The sequence below is a fragment of the Athene cunicularia genome (genome assembly GCF_003259725.1).
Source record: "Athene cunicularia isolate RWA chromosome 10 unlocalized genomic scaffold, athCun1 chr10_part1, whole genome shotgun sequence".
NCBI lineage: Eukaryota > Metazoa > Chordata > Aves > Strigiformes > Strigidae > Athene > Athene cunicularia.
Window position 1 is genome coordinate 3,652,523 of NW_020799112.1, and position 18,697 is coordinate 3,671,219.

The 18,697-nt window shown below is 40.0% G+C and overlaps 1 protein-coding gene across 1 annotated transcript; it reads left to right on the forward strand.

Annotated features, from left to right (window-relative positions):
- Positions 1-313: 313 nt before the first annotated feature.
- On the forward strand, positions 314-14,244 carry CHRNB4 (cholinergic receptor nicotinic beta 4 subunit). The gene is made up of 6 exons (XM_026855722.1): positions 314-560; positions 5,142-5,287; positions 7,097-7,141; positions 7,267-7,376; positions 10,409-11,381; positions 13,463-14,244. The coding sequence occupies exons 1-6, from the start codon at positions 506-508 to the stop codon at positions 13,601-13,603; spliced, it is 1,470 nt and encodes a 489-aa protein (XP_026711523.1). The 5' UTR covers positions 314-505; the 3' UTR covers positions 13,604-14,244.
- Positions 14,245-18,697: the final 4,453 nt, after the last annotated feature.

Genomic DNA, 18,697 nt, shown 5'->3' on the forward strand with positions numbered 1-18,697 from the left:
CAGTTTCCCTCGACACAGAAAATTACCCTCTGCTAGGGCTATAATTTACTGACATGTCTTTCACTAACAGGTCTTAAGGCACAAAGTCATAACCAGCTCTTCCCACACAGCTATTTCCACACATTGCACTTATTAACCAGAAACCCTTCTAAATGTTATCTAGTAGCAAGAATTAAGCAGTTGTGTTTTGCAGATCATGTTCCTTAGCTTGCTCTTTCATTTCCTCTTGTTCAACATTATCACATTATGTTCCTTCTTCTTATGTGCTTTTCCTCTTCACAAAGCTCTTTAAACAGCTGCAAAGGGGGAGGGATCACTATGCTCACGAAAACCCCACTTTGCAGAATGCTTCTGCCAGGTCCTACTGTCTGTCTCTTTCCAGGCATTTAGTACCTCCAAGATTCAGGTTTGCTTTTACATCTTTTCCTTGTGCATCCCTGACAACAGAGCCTATTGCCAGCTGTCCTAATTGAAGAGCAGTAATCCACCTCTTCTTGTTATTGCCATGAGGAATACGTACACTCTCTTTCTCTTTGTAGCGAGCTCCTTTTATTTTAACGGTAAGTGATCTTTTCTTTCAGATACAGTTTGCAGAACAGCAATAGCTTTAAGGGCTAGGAGGTAGGACTGTGATAGAAGCTCTCAGATAATCTGTAACTATCACTCGGTAGGTTGCAGACTTTAAGAGAATGCATGAAATTGATTATTTTAGTGTTGTTTCTGGCTTGTTCAGTATCAGCAAATCTACTACAATGGATATGGACAGAGAGCAAGTTGGACATAAAATGACAGAACAGTAGGAGATGACAATGATAATCACTAAATAATATGTCTTTAGATGCTCCCAGGATCATCTGTGATGGGAAAAGCTGGTATCATGCTGAGAGTGAAAAATAAAAAATGAACCATGACATGAACCATAAATAAGACACATCTCATCCCTCTACAACTGTTGGCTCAAGTTCATATATTTTTCAAAGTTCATACTTCCTAATTGCTTGATTAATATGTAAATGGATTAAATTAAGTTGAAATATGTAAAAATATGCTAAAAAAAGCAAACCTACATTAAGAACATTTTCTTGATTCTGCCAGGATTTCTTGCATATGTTTTAGCCAACACGCACAGCCCAATAGCAGCATGAAATAGTGCATTTACCACAGGAGCTTCTTCCCACAAAAACTCCACCAAAGTGTTCTGAGTGAAACTGGCTGAAATTGAGCCGAGACAAAAATCACATCTTTCCCATAATTAGTTATTCATCCCACAGTTGTTTTGTTTCTTCAGTCACTGAGAGGCAACTTTAGGAAACATCTGCTTTGTTACAAATGAGGAGTGAGGGCCTACTTTAGATTCTTAGATTACACACTTTTTTTAGTATTTCCTTTTTATTTGTATTAATTGCAGTGTAGAAATTAAAATACTCTTAAAATACAGTAAATTCACGACTACTTCCACTGGAACATAAGCGTTCCAAATCAGCGTGCATTGCTCTAAGAGGTTATATAAATCGTTTTACTCCAGAGTATGCTGAGAAGTAACAACATCACAAAGTAATTTCAGAGAAGATAATGGGATTGTCTTATTGCTTCTTCTCGCCTGCTCTTTACTAATTACAGATGGGAATTTGGTATGTCACCATTGTCCACATAAGTTATTAGTGGGAGAGGAAAGAACAAAAATGACAACATATGCTACAGTACATTATTTCTAAGCAAATGCTATTTCAACATTTATTAAAATAACTGAAGTCAGGGAAATGGATAAAACATGGTTTATGTTAAATTCTGCAATTCAGACAGTGATAACAGTGTACTTGCCTATATTTATCAACATTGCTCCTTATTCTGTTCTGTGGAAATCACTCCAATATATGTATCATTACACTTGAAAATAAACAACATAACACAGGATGGTTAGCTACTTCATTTTATATGTTTAAATTAGACCATGTGAAATGGAAAGTTTGCACAGGGGAGTGAATGAAGCCTGTGGTTTTGTTTCTTCTGCTGTGAAATTGGAAGCATCCTGATGCAATTTATTTTTTAACGGTCGTACTCCCAGAGACAAAACAAACTTACTGCTGAATGTATACTGCAAGTTATATGGCAATTGTCTCTCCTTGTCATGGAGCAGATGTGTAGCGCATTCAGTGAGGCCAAAACAATTTCCCTAGCTCAGGATCCACCCTGATGTGTTTTCTCTGTTAACTGCTTTCTGTACAGAGAAATAATCCACGCCCAAATTAGGACTGCTTCATCATTCTTGTTAAAATCATTTGTCTAAAAGCATTTTTGCAACATTTCTGGTGATCACTGTTATTTGGGGGGAAAAAAAAACAAACCAGTTTTGTGAGGGAAACTGCACTGCAACTCTGAGAGGCAGAAGAGGAGTTTCAAAGGCATGGCTACAGGAAAGGCATATGAAGATGAACGTCTGGTAATTTTGTCCTCATTGGGTGCCATGTGGTTAATATGTAGATTGGTAATGGAAAATAGATTATGAAAATTATAGAAGAATCACTCATTTATACACGTTATTTACAGGGAGACTGGATTTAGCGACCTTTGAGCAGTGCACTGCTGACATCTAGTGGTACTTGATACAGGCATCTGAGAGATGGACAAGTAGTCCCTTCGATCTTTATTTCTGGTGATTAAGATATTTCAAGGTTGCGATGGAATGACAGTTTAATAAAGATTTATTCATTACAGGAACCCCTTCCCTAAGAACAGATAATTTCCTAACGGGATTCATTGTGTAACAAATACATTTTTTATAATTCAGTCACGGCCTGTCATTTATCTGCATAAAGTTTATTGACAGTCAGTACTTTGAAATCTGAGCTGCTCTCATCAGACATGCAGACCCCACAGTATGTTTTGATTTGCAGACCAGACGGCTATGATTGTTAAAACCAGAGAGTAGGATTATTACAAATTCAGAATTAGCTTTATGCAAGTATCCTGCAGTTCCTACTTCTCATTGTTTAGCAAATACTCCATATTCTAGAATATTTACAGAAAAAAAGATGGCAACAGAGTGGAAACATTTTTAAAAATTCGAACAAGAACTCACTGTCTTTTCTAGCAGCATTCAGTTATCACTGTATGAAACAAACCAAACGACAATTTATTTATATTTGAATCATAGCCACCTGCTTATGTCACTTACATATGTAACAGCGGGATTGTTTGTTAAAAAACCCCAAAACTAAACCAACATAATAAAATAACTTTGACTTCTCTCTTTAGCTATCACAAGGCTTCTCACCTATCCTTATAAACACAGAATTATTCATTCCTAGAGTGCGGCCCCATTTTCTTCACAGTATCAAATTTAACTCTGTCTTGATTGCAATGAGCAAGAAAAAAACCAATCCAGAGCTTAGCAAGGATCAGCACAGCTCTAGCTTGATAAGCCTTTGATTAGGCAGGCTTACATTAAATGTAATATTAAAATATCACATGATACTGGGGCTTTTATAATGACTGGCAGGGAGGTACAAAGCAAGTGTGAATCAAAAACCAAACTGACCCAACAAACACAGATGTATTCATCGAAATTTGTTTTCCCAAATGGCTTGGGAAGCATTTGAGAAGCCTACTCTGAAGAACAGTATTATGGTTAAGTATATGTGACAAAATTTGTGCTACCAATGTCATAGCATATGCTGGTCTTAAAAGAATTAAAACAAGTCTGATGTTTATACCAACCTTTCCCCAGAGCTTGAGCTGTTCTTAGATGTGGAAATATCTGTTCAATGATGTTTAATGTCTCTCCACTTTCTTACTGGATCAGAAACAAGAAGTTCTTATAGTATTTTTTTAATCTGAGTGGAATTCAGAAGTACCAAGTTTCAAGAGAGACCTGTTCCCCCTAGCAACTTACTGCCCAGTTCACATGGAAACTAGACACTATCTACAAATGCACACAAACTTTGGCTGCTTATGTGATCCTGGCCTTTGGATGTCTGCCTTTTTCTGGATCTCATGGATATGCTACAACATAAAACCCCAGAACAAATTAATTAACTCCAAATTCAAAATACTTGCATGGCCAGTGGTTTTTACTGTGTGGAACTGCTCTGGGGAACAACGAAGCAAGTGTGCTGTAAGGACACTATCCTCATTTCTGCAATATCTAGGGTTGAGTTAGGTGCCTTTTCCTATGGAAGAATCATTCTATCAATTGCATTAGAATCTGTTCTCATTAACACACGTGTCCATCGCTGTCAGCTGTATAACACAACACAGAATTATTTGACATAGAGGAGAATCTCTCTGGGCCAATTCTGTTGGCGGGCTATTACCAGGACTTTAGTCATCAGTACTATTATGTGGTCAACAGTGGTTTGAGAAGTCCACTAGGATGGCTTTAAAAAGCACATACAAGAACATGGGAACAGATGCAGTTCTACCATAAGTTGTTCTGCTCCTTGGACAATGTTCAGGCTTGTTTGATAGTATTCTGCAGATACTAGATTTTGCAGTCAACTGAACCCCAGCTTCGGCCATCTAAGATTTATGGTATTTGTGCTAGTCCATAAATCAGGTTTTGTTTTCACATAAAATAAGGCTTACATACTGTCTCAGGTTTTCAAATAAAATCATTCTGAAACAGAAATATCACTAGCTATCCAAGTTCCCAATCATTAGAAAACTCTTATGACTCCTGCAGCCCATGCCCTGTTTTTCCCTACACAGATCAGAGTCTTTCAATTTATGTGTGCCTGCAACTCTGTCTCCTACGACACTAAAGAGAGAAGTCACAGCAAGACTCCCTGCATTTGGATTGCTGAAACATCCTTTCTCTCTTATTAAGAGGGTGGTTTGCTCCCAGTTTCTATTTCTGAATGCACTCCCGAAAGTATCTATTTGAGCTTCACATTTTACTGTGAAAAAACCCAAAGGGTTCTGATTTGTCTGCTTTGATCTGTGCTCTGTGAAAGACAGTCAACTTCAGCAGAACAGATATCGGTACAAGCACCATATCCTTCTGTTCACATAAGCCTACAGTCTTTAGAAAATCAAAAGCCCTCATTATTTCATGAAGATGATCTGATGCACGGAAATTCTGTGATCCCTACATCATATCACTCGGTCTCCCTTCTATAATCCTGTTACATGATGTTTTACAGGAAGCACTGCAGCAGATGCTGAAGAAAAGCTAATGAACCACCTATTGAGTCCTGACAGGTACAACAAGTTAATTCGACCAGCTGTCAACTCATCCCAGTTGGTATCTATAGAACTGCAGGTTTCCCTGGCACAGCTCATCAGCGTGGTAAGTTCAAATTAGGCTATGCCCTTTAATTCATTACTACCTGCACAGCAGCACTCTTAAGTAAAAGTCATATTGGTATGACTATGTCCCTGTTATTTTCTAGTTTACATAATAATACTTGGTGGGTAGGGCCTACACATGGCAATTTACCGGTTTTATACTTCCAGATGCAGCTACAACAGGGAGACCAATCTATGCCTAAGCAATAAAGAACAGCAGCCAGATCTTCATCCAATAAAATTCCATTGATCAAAAAATCAAAATCACTCCACTGATTTCAGTAGTACTGCAGTAAATTACACCAGGTCAGGATCTATCCCAGACTGTGTACACTATACTAAACCATCTTCTGCTGTTTGCATCAAAGAAATGTGGTTGAATGGACTGAAAAAAAGCTATGAAGCCAACTCTAAATCTCATGGCACATCAGGCATATCAGCAAAGAATAGTGAAATGTTGCAAAGAAAAAGACACGTTAGTTCTGGATGGAATAGCTTGACATGGATAAAGCAATCCTCATGTAAGCAACTCCTCATATTCAGTAAAAATTAATTCAGTGAATCTGAAAGACATTTTCACTCACAAGGTTAGCATGTGTTTAACAGTTCTTCCAAGGTACAAATACACACCTCAGTGCCAAGAGACATTTAGCATTAACTGCAGTGGGAACAAGATCCAGCACCTAAGCAGGAATAATTTCCTGCATCGGGGCTTTCAACTCTGCTGCTCCCTAGATGAAAAAGAGGATACAGATGACTTCCCCCCTGACAGAATTTGTATGGGCCAGTGACTGGACTGCTGCAGACTTTAAGAGACCTATAAAATTCGTATTCTGAAATTCAAGAGGAAAAGAGAGAGACACTGATAGAACATAAGGGAAACTTTACACAGAGATAAGTTTTCATATTCATGTGCAGGCTAATTTATACATGATATACTGCCAGGGGACTCTGGGACAAGGGCTCCCTCTCTCCTGCAGAATTCCACCTGGACACAGATGTGCCTCCTCACGCAGTGCACTGCCACCACTAGCAAAATGTCCTCCCAGATGTCAGATTCTGGCCGTAAAAAGGAAGGTGTCTTGCCCCTCCCAGGCCCCAGCTATCAACAACCTAAGCAGAGTGGATGAATGGGCAAGGATCAAGAATGGCACAGTTCAGTCCCTACCCCTCCATAACCTCACTCTTCAAGCAGAAAGCAAAATTTGGCATCTTATAGGATCTAACAATCTCAATCATCTTCAGGATCAGAGAATTAACTTGGGTTTGTGCAGAAATCCTCCTGACTCTGACCTCCTACCTTGTCCCCTCAGTCCCAGCCACACAGATCTGCTGCACAGAGATTTCTCTGCTGAACTCCAGAGAGACAGCAGTTTCATGAAGCAGAGCCCGCCAGCTGAGAGCTTACATGGCAAACCTTACATAAACATCACGCAAGTTAATCTAGGCCTTCCAGGTGGTCAAACGTGACATCTGTTTCAAATCAAATCCACAAAGGGGAAAAAATAAAAAAAGAAAATTAGCTCAGTGGGTCAGTGGTAGTTGTTCACAAATAGCCACAGTCACTCCAGTCACAGCTGTCCTTGTTAAAAGTCACTTGGAGCTCCACACTTACGGGGTTACTACTTATCATCAGTATGTGCACAAGACCAGCCTTCACACCAGCAGAGAGGGGCCTGTCTTGAAATACACTAGATGAAATTATATTGCACAGTTGGAAATATCCTCAAAAGCCCACTGAATACATCTTATTACTGCAATAAAGTGAAACATTTTAGATGACAACTTTTCCCTTTCTTTTTACCTGCAGAATGAGCGGGAGCAGATCATGACCACAAACGTCTGGCTGAACCAGGTAACCAAACCCACACAGACATGCTCTTGCAAACCACACATGCGACTGCTTTCGCTCCATCACAGTGATTGTTTGTTAGTGCTGGTCTGGGTACGCCCATCACTACTGTACAATTCTTCTCTTAGGAGTGGATTGATTATCGTTTGGCTTGGAAGCCCTCTGACTATGAAGGAATAAATAAGCTGAGAATACCTGCAAAACACATCTGGTTGCCAGACATTGTGCTTTACAATAAGTAAGTAAAACTTCTGTAGTTTATGCAGAGAGTGAACAAAATTTTAACTATGTATCAATAAACAAACATCAGAAGATGTAGGTCTGATAAAATTATAAAACTGAATTTTGTAACTTTTAGCCTGTGTCACATATATCTGACTGGGGTACTGGCCTCAAAGATAATTTTAGTAAAATCAAGGCTCTGGTTAACCAAATTCCAGCAGACCTGGAGCACGTCTGCAGTGTGAGCTGTTCCACCAGAGGATCTGGGACAAGGCTCACAACTGAGACACAGATTTATACCACACTAGATCATATGGAAAGCATGAATTGTAAGCACAAGAGCAGCCACACACTGGTCATCTTTTCAAGACAAGACATCTGGAATTCTATTGGACATCTTAGGTTCTGAGATACGTTTTTGTCTCCTACTTCTTCCCCTCTCTCTTCCACCACAGACCCCAGGACATCAATCTGTTACAAAGTTCTAGAACTCCATAAGTTACTTTTCATTTACAAAACCAAATTATGTTCCATTTTCATAAAGCATTTAAAAATCAATTATAAGAATACATAACAAATCTGTCAACATTTGACTCTGTTGCTTCACAGTACTGAGAAAAATAAAAACTTGGTGCCAAACCATACTTCAATTCCTCTTTCAAAAAACAATTTTGCCAAACAAACCACTATTTTGTTGTGCTTTGTTTTGTTTTTAAGTCTCTAGCAAAGCCTTGAATTGGATGATATCAAGTCTTTGGGGAAAAAAAAATCAGAACTTATAATATACTTTCATGATACTTTGAAAACAAATTAATTCATGAACACATGACAGTTTATGAACATATACAGATGGGAAACCTAGGAAGTTTATATATAACTGAGTTAAATCCCTGGAATCCTACTACTGGAAATCAGATTTGAGAAATACTTAAAACTACTGTATTAGTCACAAAATAATTCAGACAGTGGATTAGGATGTACTCTGCCTGGTCAAATCTTGTTCTGGCAAATTGTGCCCCCACCCTCTGCTTCTTGCTTCCTTATTCCCCAGATGATACCATTTATGGCTTGTAAGAACGGACAGAAACTGTTTTAAGAGCTTCTTAAATGTACGGGAACAAGCTTGTAGCATCACCATATTGGGTTTTTAGATTAGTACAAAGCTTCAAATTAAAATTTTAGATAAAGGACAACATTCCTAACTTTCTGCTGCTGAAGCTGTGTTTCACAGGCATCAGTCAGTTCAAGAAGGTGATAAGGAAAACAGAAAGAGCATCCCCATGTCCCCCAGCTCTGACGGCATGTGGCCTGTGCACAGGACTGCAGGGGGCACGGAGATGGCACCAGCCCAGCCTCTGTCCCACAGCCAGCAGAAACTACATATTGTCAGCCCAGGCGTCCACCCAGTACATTGTCCTGCATAAGGGTCAATCTAACTCAGGGAGATACAGATATGTGAGAAATAAGATACAGTTTCTTTACTAAAAAAAAAAAAGCTATTTTCTTGGCAATGAACTAATGACCCTTGTACACTGTAGCCACTCCTGCATCTGGTTGTTTCACTGCCTGCATGAATTAGCTGCAAGGATCCCAGCTCAGTGCCAGGCACCAGGGTCTGCAGCATGAGGCCTTTCCAGAGCCAAGTTAACTGATCTGGAGAACAGCTACACAGGTGCCAAGTCTTGGATACTTGTAGCACTTCCCTGATTAGAAAAAAAAAACCCAACAACCTTAGCACCAAACCAGCTTTATTTTCCCTTATGTCTTGTAAACAAACAATTGATTCATTAGACTTTTTATTAACTCTTAAGGGGCACATTTCTACTCAAATAAAAAGGTGCTACTTAATCATAGTCAGTTAAACTTCATTCATTTACACCTGCAGTGAGTTTGGTGTTATATTTTTGCAAATAACGTACTGGTTTTAGGTTATGTGCATTTCTTCAATATATATTTGTTTAACAAAGGAGGCATGTGGCATGTATCTAGTCCAGGCTCTTCTTTGCAGTCTAACGAAGAGGCTAACCCAGTTTTTAATAAAAGCAATTGATCAACATAGGAACAAACCCTTGTGTTTCCTCATCTGTCAAGAAAGACAGTCCCTGATAGTTGTTCCTTCCTACTGTTACACTTCCCTTTGATAGCCCAATAGGTTGAGTTTGAAAGGTGTTGCATAGCACACTTGAGAAGATGCAGTGAATACACCCAGAAACACTAAATTTCGGTAATATTTATCAGCAGATGACCACTTCACATTTCTACCTCAGGATACTTCATAGGTTAAACAGCCCTAGGTTGTTTGCCAAGAAACATTGGACAGGAGAAGATATTGACTGCTGACTGATAATTATCTTCTCCCTGAATTAAAGGGCCCATCATACCATAGAAGAGTCTCCTGGTGGAAGTTTGGTAGTTGGACAAGATATAAAGCCAAGATTAATTGTGGGCACTAAGAACACAGCGGCTTGTCTGTTCTGGTTTTGTAATAAGTAAACATTAAGTGGAGTGACGCAATGAATTATAAACCATATAATTACATTTCCTCTGCCTACACTCTCCCTGCATTTCTAACTAACACTGCTCATCCTTATTTCCTCATCCAAGTCATTTAGGAGCGTTGCTGTGTGCTCTTAGCAGTGGCTGTGTTCCAGATCAAAGGTACCTCCATTTTCATGCTGGATGATCTCATTTTTATTCAGCCTTCAGAGATGTAGTAAGCCTTAATTACTCTAACAAACAATTACAAAATACTCTGAGTTATTTGCATGAAACAGAGATTATTATTTAATAATAATTTTGTGAAATAGTTTTTGCAAGTAGTGGACCAAATATCAGTTCTCTGACTGGGAGAAGTGCATACATTAATCTCCCTATCAAGTTATATCCCTACTAAATAGATTTCAAAATCAAAATGTTACTAAACTTTGAATCTAGAAACAACTAAGGCCCACAGGACCAAGAATGACAGAGGTCTTCTATTTTGAACTATGTTTTTCCTCTTAATGTTTTATTATTTTCTCTCCTGTTTCTTTCCTCTTCTTTCATCAGTGCGGATGGCACATATGAAGTTTCACTATACACAAATGCAATTGTAATGAATAATGGAAGCATTCGCTGGTTGCCACCAGCCATTTACAAGAGTGCCTGCAAGATTGAAGTTAAGCATTTCCCATTTGATCAACAAAACTGCACATTAAAGTTCCGTTCTTGGACATATGATCATACAGAAATTGATATGGTGCTTAAAACTTCCACGGCAAGCATGGATGACTTCACACCAAGTGGTGAGTGGGACATTGTAGCACTCCCAGGAAGAAGGACTGTAAATCCCTTGGACCCCAATTATGTCGATGTGACATATGACTTCATTATTAAAAGGAAGCCTCTTTTTTATACCATCAATCTTATAATTCCCTGTGTGCTAATTACATCCTTAGCCATCCTGGTGTTCTACTTGCCTTCAGACTGTGGTGAAAAAATGACCTTATGCATATCTGTATTGCTTGCCTTGACTGTGTTCTTGCTGCTGATCTCCAAAATTGTCCCTCCAACATCTTTAGATGTTCCACTGATTGGGAAATATCTCATGTTTACAATGGTACTAGTGACCTTCTCCATAGTTACCAGTGTCTGTGTACTCAACGTCCACCACAGATCTCCAAGTACTCACACTATGCCCCCTTGGGTAAAGCTGGTTTTCCTTGAAAGACTCCCAGCCTACCTGTTCATGAGGCGTCCAGAGAATAACTCTCCACGGCAAAAGCTGTGCAACTGCAAAAAGACAAAAGCAGAGAATCCTTGTATGGAGCCAGCCAACTTCTACAAGAACTCTACCTATTTCTTGAATACAGCCCCTGCCAAAAAATATGATATGAAAATCACTGAGACTCTTGACAATGTCAGCAGTCATCGAGATTTTAGATTAAGAACAGGCACAAAATTTTCTCCTGAAGTCCAGGAAGCAATTGATGGAGTCAGTTTTATAGCAGAGCACATGAAAAGTGATGACAACGACCAGAGTGTAAGTAAAATTGAGAAATCATCCCAGTCTTTCCAAATTTCATCTCCTGTCCTCCTCTGTAACACACTGTTCTTCAGAAAGCATATTTGAACTCCCTAGCTATTCTAAAGTTTTTAGAGAGATTCTAGCTATAGCTTATAAGAAGAAAGAATTTTTGCCATTAAAAGAACTTACTGAATAGCAGTTTGGTAAATGCTGATACTGTCCTGGAAAGTAACATGGCTATTTCTACAGAGGGAGAATGCTGATTGCCCAGTAAGTCATGAAACACCCCTGAAAAAGCTGTGCTGTCATATTCAAGTACTGTTTGTCAGGGGAAAAAAAAATATATATATATTCAGTTCCAGGTCAGAAAAAGAATATTTTTCCCCATTGTATTCACTAAGACTGACTCAACACATGGCCAGGCCATGTTAACCAGCAACAATCTACCCGCAGCTCAAGCATTTATTTATGTAACTGGGCATAGGAGGAGGATTTAGTAAAATTGGTAAAACACCTTCGCAAACATCCTCTCCAGGCTATTATATCTGTACGTATATGGTGAACATAATGGGTAGGATCAAAATCCTAATGCCAGCAGAGCTGACACTTCCTTCATTTGAGTTAAATCAGACTCGTTATTGGCTATGAGAAGTGCTTTATCCAGGATGCACTTAAGCAGTGCTGCTGCTGCCCTATTCACTTATCCTACTCATGTCCTACTAGCTAACACACTGAAGTTGATATAAATACGGTGTGATAATGCTTGGAAAAACACAGATGGTTCAGAGTTTTGTTTAGACTAGCACCCGTGGTTGGGAAAAATCATCTTCATACCTACCAGCCATACCTTCCTCTCTCTGACCCAGATCCCAGTCAGACTCTAGGTTCTCCGTTCCTGTTGTGCTCGTCCTCCCTCAGCCAAGAAGATTATTAAATAATGTCTGTTTTCTGATCTTGCAGAAGTCCCTTGAGGATCATGCCGCTGAGTAGTTCATGTTTTCTATTAACTGAAATTAGTGTCAATATAAATAAAGAAGATTAGCTATTAACGTTAGACATGAGCTTGTAAACATTGAAACTGGCTGAACAGAAGCAGACTTCACAGAGTAGAAAAAAAGTTTTCTAATAGTTCAGGAGTTCTTACAAGAATGTGTTGCACACTAAAGGAACTACAAAGTTTCCAGTTGATATTAAGAACAATTTTCAAGGGTATTTTATACACTAAAAATTAATTGGATGCTTTTCATACAAGGTCCTCTGATTACTACATGTCACTTCTCCAGATTCATAATTTTAATCTCTGCTTTCTTCCTTCATTATCATAGTCTGATAAGAACTGCTCACGTACATTTACTACAGTATGATCTCAGAAGCACACAGTTCCCATTAGAAGCAGCGGAAAATAAAAGTGTGCACTGAAGAAAAAATATGTGATGTTCTAATATGAGACAGGAGATAACTGACAAGTATGGTAAAGTCACTGGGGTGAGGATGTCCCCTGTGTAACTAGGATGAATGAGAGAGGAAAAAATAATCATTCCTGAGATGCAAATGAAGACTGATATATTCTCCCTTTACAATAATAGCCTGATAGTCACTTCAGTTTGAAAACAGAATCTAAGGCCATGACTTTCACAGACAACATATGTAAGGCAAAAAGGGATTTTAATAAAAGCAACAGTATTAATATGCATTAAAACACTTGATTAAGATGACTGCTGATAAGAAAAGAATTCTAAAGCTAACCTTGCTTAACAACATCTATTTTTGTCCACTGTGATTAATAGCATCTGCAAACTAAAATTAAAGAAAAAAATTCCTTAATTGGATTATACCGTGAGACCTTCCAGACTGGCTTCCACCAGGTGGCCGTGCTCAGTACCTGATGCATCCAAGATATCTAAGAAATATTTACAGTATTTTTCTCCACTGTCCACAATGATTGTAGGAGAAAAATCCCTTACCAAGCCTAGTCAGTTTATTCCCTGAACCTTGAGGTTTGTTTCCCTTTATTTTCATAAACAAAAACTTGGCATTAGCAAGAGGAAAAAGGATATGACAAATTGCTAATATCTTTAATTGGATTTTTCTTCCAGGTCATTGAAGATTGGAAGTATGTTGCCATGGTAGTGGACAGGCTGTTTCTCTGGATATTTGTCCTTGTTTGTGTCCTGGGGACTGTTGGATTATTTCTGCAGCCACTTTTTCAAAACCACACTGCTGCAATGAACCCTTAGTCGTCATTTAAAATTGCCAAGACTTACATAGATGTTTGGTCTCATTCTGCTCTCAGTTTCCCTCTGTTAAATTCAGAGATGCCAAATGAGTTGCTCTTACATGCAATTTAGATAGGGAAATGGAAAGAAGAACTCAACAACTTATGATTGGAGAAAAACCCCAAAACAAACAGAGAACTATTATTTTTTCCAATTAGTTCAGTACTTCTGGTGATATCTTGGCCCTTTTTTCAATTATTTAAAGCCTGAAGATTACAGAGAAAGGCTTTTACTGGACAATATGACATCCTGGCTCACAAGCATTATTAAAAAAGTATTTTACATATGTTGCCACAGGAAGGACATTTTCTTTCCTTAGAATACTCCCTATTGCAAAGAAGGTATTGCTATGACATTTATTTCCTTCAAATGCATCAAAACTGTGTCTGATTTATAAAGAGCCTTACAGCTGGAATCACTGTTTAGCTGTTTATGATATTTAAAATTTAATTGAGAAACAGAGACATACTTCTGAGGTAACCACTAACAAGTTTCTCACCTTGCCATCTCTGATAGCTGAGTGATCAACAGAGGCCAAATTAATATATGATAAACAAACATGTGTATACTCTGTTCAATCATGAAATATAAATAAAATGTAAAATTTTCCTTTATACAGATTTAATCCTGAAATGTTCCTGCAACTTTAACAGCTCATGTAACGGGTTCATACACACTTCAATGAATCTAAGGCTAAGAGCACAGGAAAGCATCAAGAGAAGAGAGCTGTAAAAGGCAGCTAGAACGAGAAGACACCTGAGAACAAACAGCCCTGCATATTTTGCTGGGGAGGTTTTAATGTAGATCTAAGTGTAATCCTCAAAAAATTAGCTAGGAAAGCACAGTCTGAAAGTCTTTGGCAAAGGACAGATCAAGGCCCTAGACTCCCATCACAGCACAATCCCACCACACTTTGTTCCAGGTAGCTTGTAACCTGCAAAAAGAGAAGTGGGCTCCTGGCATTTTTGAAGCTAAATCAATCTCACCTTTTCCTCAGGGTGCTGTTGGAACACATAACCATTGATGGGTACAAGTAATGACTGGTGAACAAACTGTTAAAATCCACTACTACTTGTGAAGGGGATTTAAGGCCCACCTGTCCCAGGGGAGGATTAGCTGACACCTAAACCTGTGTTCTTCAACAAACCACAGATGAAGACAGCTCTGGCTCTATTTGCCCTCATCAAACTGAGCTACCTCTCTAGATCATCATTCCCAGGCAGCTACAGATAACTACATAGATTTAGACATGTCTAAGCTACACCAACAGATAACTACATAGATTTAGACATGTCTAAGCTACACCAACACCTTTCCAATTGTTCAAAGCAACTCTAGGAGCTCTGCCGAGTCCTGTGCTCTCTCCCTCCCTGCCCACGTGCTGAACTCCCCAGCACTGCAGCCGCACACCCACCCCTGAGCACTGGAAGGGCTCTCCTGAGGGCCTGAGCACCGCAGAGTGGCCTGGTGCACCGCAGCCTAGGAAAGATACAATGAAAAAGTATCAGAAGTGGGATGGGTGAGACTAGGTCAGCAGCAGCAGCATCTCCCTTCAGTCTATGCTCTAAGACAGTACGGTTGTAACACTGCCATCCACACTTCCACTCACCTTCCTCTATGCACTGTATCTGTGTCCATCACTGAAGACAGGGCAAGAAGGTGAAGGATGACTGTAGGAAGAAGGTGAAGGATAACTGTAGGACTGCCCTATAAATGCAGGTGTGCCCTGTGACCATTGAAGCTGCCACATCCTCCTCTCCCAGAGGGTAGCAATGCTCTGGTCATCTCCCCAGACGTTAACCATTCTGGACATTTCCCGTGGTGGCTGGTGGGCGGTGTAAAGTTTAAATGGGTCAAACCTGCTTTCCCCGCCTCAAATGTCTTCTCCTTCTCAAACTGAGAGAGCAGAGCTATTTCTCCGCAGGCAACTGAAACAACAGCTGTGATGTGAGATGGGGCACAGGAGCCTGTCAGAAGCAGAGGGGTACCCTCAGCCACACAGGAAAATGCTCCTCTATGTTAGTTACATGCCAGGAGCTGATGTGGCACAGAACATCGCAAGCACACGTGCACACAATCTCCCAGCTGCTGAACAGTTTTTTCTGCTTACAGAGAAGCCAGAGGGAAGCCAAAGCAGCTGCCAGCACTGTGCAGACCGTGTAAAGGTGAAGCCCCTTTAAATCCCACACTAACCCTGAACAATGGCTCTGCAAGAGGCATGGCAGACCTCAGCACAGACTTAAACACTCTTGTGAGCTACCACACACTCCTGCAGGGCAGAAGGGAGAGGGACTCAGCCACCCAAGCAACCAAGGGTGCAGGAAGTCAGCCATGGACCCTGCAGTCCACCCGACTGACACCGGACCTGTGCAGAGCAGAGACCCTCTGGCTGCTCTTTTCACCCAGCACCAACAGCACTTTTGTCTCTGCCCTCCTCTCACCCTCCTACCAATCACTACTTCTCACTCCGGTCCCTTCTTCTACTTCTTATCCTGCCCCTCACTGCCTGAATGTGACTGAAATGAGCCCTCCAGTGCTTCCATCTCCTGGCTGGCCTTATCTTTACAAGCAGTAATAACTGATAATGCTTGGCTCTGTAACTGCAGCCTTCAGCTGAATTATCCCCAGCATAGACAAAAGTTTTAGAAAGGATTTGGCGGCTCAGCTAGCAGCTAACACAGAGCACAGGCAGATGGAGGCCTCAGATTTGATAAACCCAGCAAAAGCTTAAAAAAGGCACATCACTGGCCCCGAGGAGATCCCTTCAGAACTAGAGCTCTTCATCCAGGAAATGGTGGGCTCTGGTGCTTTCCGTACACTGTAGCCACTTACTCCTTTTTTAATCACAAGTGAAGCAATATACTGTTCCCTAGTTATGTTCTTGGAAACCACGACTGTAATTTTTTTTAAGTTTCCAAAAATAATTCAATCCATAGCAAACTTCAGAATGGAAAATTTCACCCAAAGTCCTAAAATTTTGAAAAATCTGACCTTCTAAAACTGTGCTTTCAAAATGGAAAATGCTATTTTTGCCTAACCCTCAGCAGTTCCACCTATGTAATACATAGAACTCTTCCCAGTTTAACTTATCAAAGAATTGTAGGATTTTCTGCTTTGATTTTTTGGCAAATTTTCAAATATAAAAGATTTCTGGAGAAAATAAATGTTTAAAATGTCATCTTGCAGTCTAATATGAATATGGTAAGGTCCCTGTTCATCAAACAAAATAAAATTCAACATTTCCAGTTTTCAGGGGTTTTACAGTAATGCTTTTTATGAGAAAAAAAAAAAAAAGAGAAAAGTTGTCATTCAAAATGTATTTTTCACTAGAACTGTTTTTCAGTGGCAGTGTGCAACTATCCTTTCCTTCCCCACTAGTGAGGAAAAGCCTCTGCTGGCTCCCTCCTCATTCCCTACCATTACAAAACTTTAACGCTGACCAATTCTCTTCCATCAGAACAGGTAGAAGTGCCACCCCCACCACACACATGTACCATCTGCGTCCAGGTGAGCCTATCTGGGATTGTTTTGGCAAACCTGCAGCCACAGCAAACTAGAAAGACCAGCAGATTTGGATTTTTATGGAGGGAATATCAATACCCCAGGCAAAGGGGGGAAAATATTATTTTACTCATCACCTGAGCTGATTAAGATTTGATCTTAACAGATCTCAACAAAGCAAAACAACTCTAAAAGTGACATGTTTATTAAAAAGCAAAGGCTACATAGTTTGCTACTGCAGATCTTCTTGGGTAGATCAGCTTACCCCTACCCATACAAATTCTTCTCCTATGTAGTTCTGCAATGCAGTCATGGTGACGTGTTCTTATCACATCACTCTCCCTAGCCATAAAAATAATCCTACCACAAACTTGTGCTGATTTCACCAGGAGCCCCAGCATCTGATGTTAGAAACAAAGTATCTGCTCATACAAACACCACTGAAAATTTCAGTAACTAGGCAAATTAAGCTAAAATACCTGTATCTCTTAATGCAATGGCTCTTTGCCGCCTCTGCAGATCAGATGTTTCCAAATCATTCAAGTTTAAGCACTGACTTCTGGGGAACATGGGTTATGATCTGATCTTTGAAGCCTTACCTCATTTCTAGTAGGGACTAAAAAGAAACAAAGTTTCAGTTATAATGCTGCTTATACATGGAAAACAAGAAGGCACAAAGGGAAAACATCTAGTCTCAATGGCCAGAAAGGCAAAAAAATGTATCCACAAAGGGTTAAGCTAAAAGACCAAGCATCTGAGTTTGCTGGAAAAAAAAAGAAATAAAATCAAATGGACAGTAAAGCCTATTTCCTCCAAGCTAATAGAATTACAGAAATTATCATAAGAGCATGTGTCTGGGGATGGAGTGGATGATGCTCTGAAAGATAGGGTAGAGAGGATAAACAAGCTCTGTGCCAAGAGCCACTGAGCTGAACCCAGCCTGGTGCTTTTTCTCCCAGTGCTGTCTCTTAACACAGTGCCAAATGGGGTCATCGTTTATCCTTCCCTAACAGCGGAGAGTGAAGCACCCACTGGGTGCAGCCTCCTGTCCCACAGGGCCTCCATCTTGTCATTTCCAAAAACGTGGGTGGAATCCCACATTTTTCACTCCCCCTCCTCTCTCCACACAGACTGCCCAGATGTGTGCACATGTGTATGCATGTGCCTTGCATCACCTGGTCATTCAAGGGGGGGAAAAAAGTAACATACAAGTTAACAAGAAAGCTGATGGGCACCTGGGGAATAAGCCACTATGCAAATTTATGGTTGAGCTTCAAACACAACTCTCCATTCTCCCCCATCTCCTTCCCCCTGAACAGTAAGTGTTTGTGGGATCAAGCTGACATCCTATGCTCTTAATTCCCCTTCCCAAATTTCATCTTTCTAACGCATGAAATTGGTAATAGTCCAAAGACGGTTACTGACAAGATTTTGGTCAAGTTTGATCTCCAACTCAACGTATATCAGCTTGGGTTTAGATCCTGACAACAGTTGTACATTCCTTTAATTACCCCTGGGAAGAGCACATCCTTTTTACACACAGACACCTAGCAC

Bases quoted from the DNA above. Each gene is read 5' to 3' on its own strand.
- CHRNB4 (XM_026855722.1), top strand. From the start codon at position 506: ATGAGGAATACGTACACTCTCTTTCTCTTTGTAGCGAGCTCCTTTTAT. The intron at 561-5,141 runs GTAAGTGATCTT...GATGTTTTACAG, and splicing joins GAGCTCCTTTTATTTTAACG to GAAGCACTGCAGCAGATGCT. The intron at 7,377-10,408 runs GTAAGTAAAACT...TTCTTTCATCAG, and splicing joins GACATTGTGCTTTACAATAA to TGCGGATGGCACATATGAAG.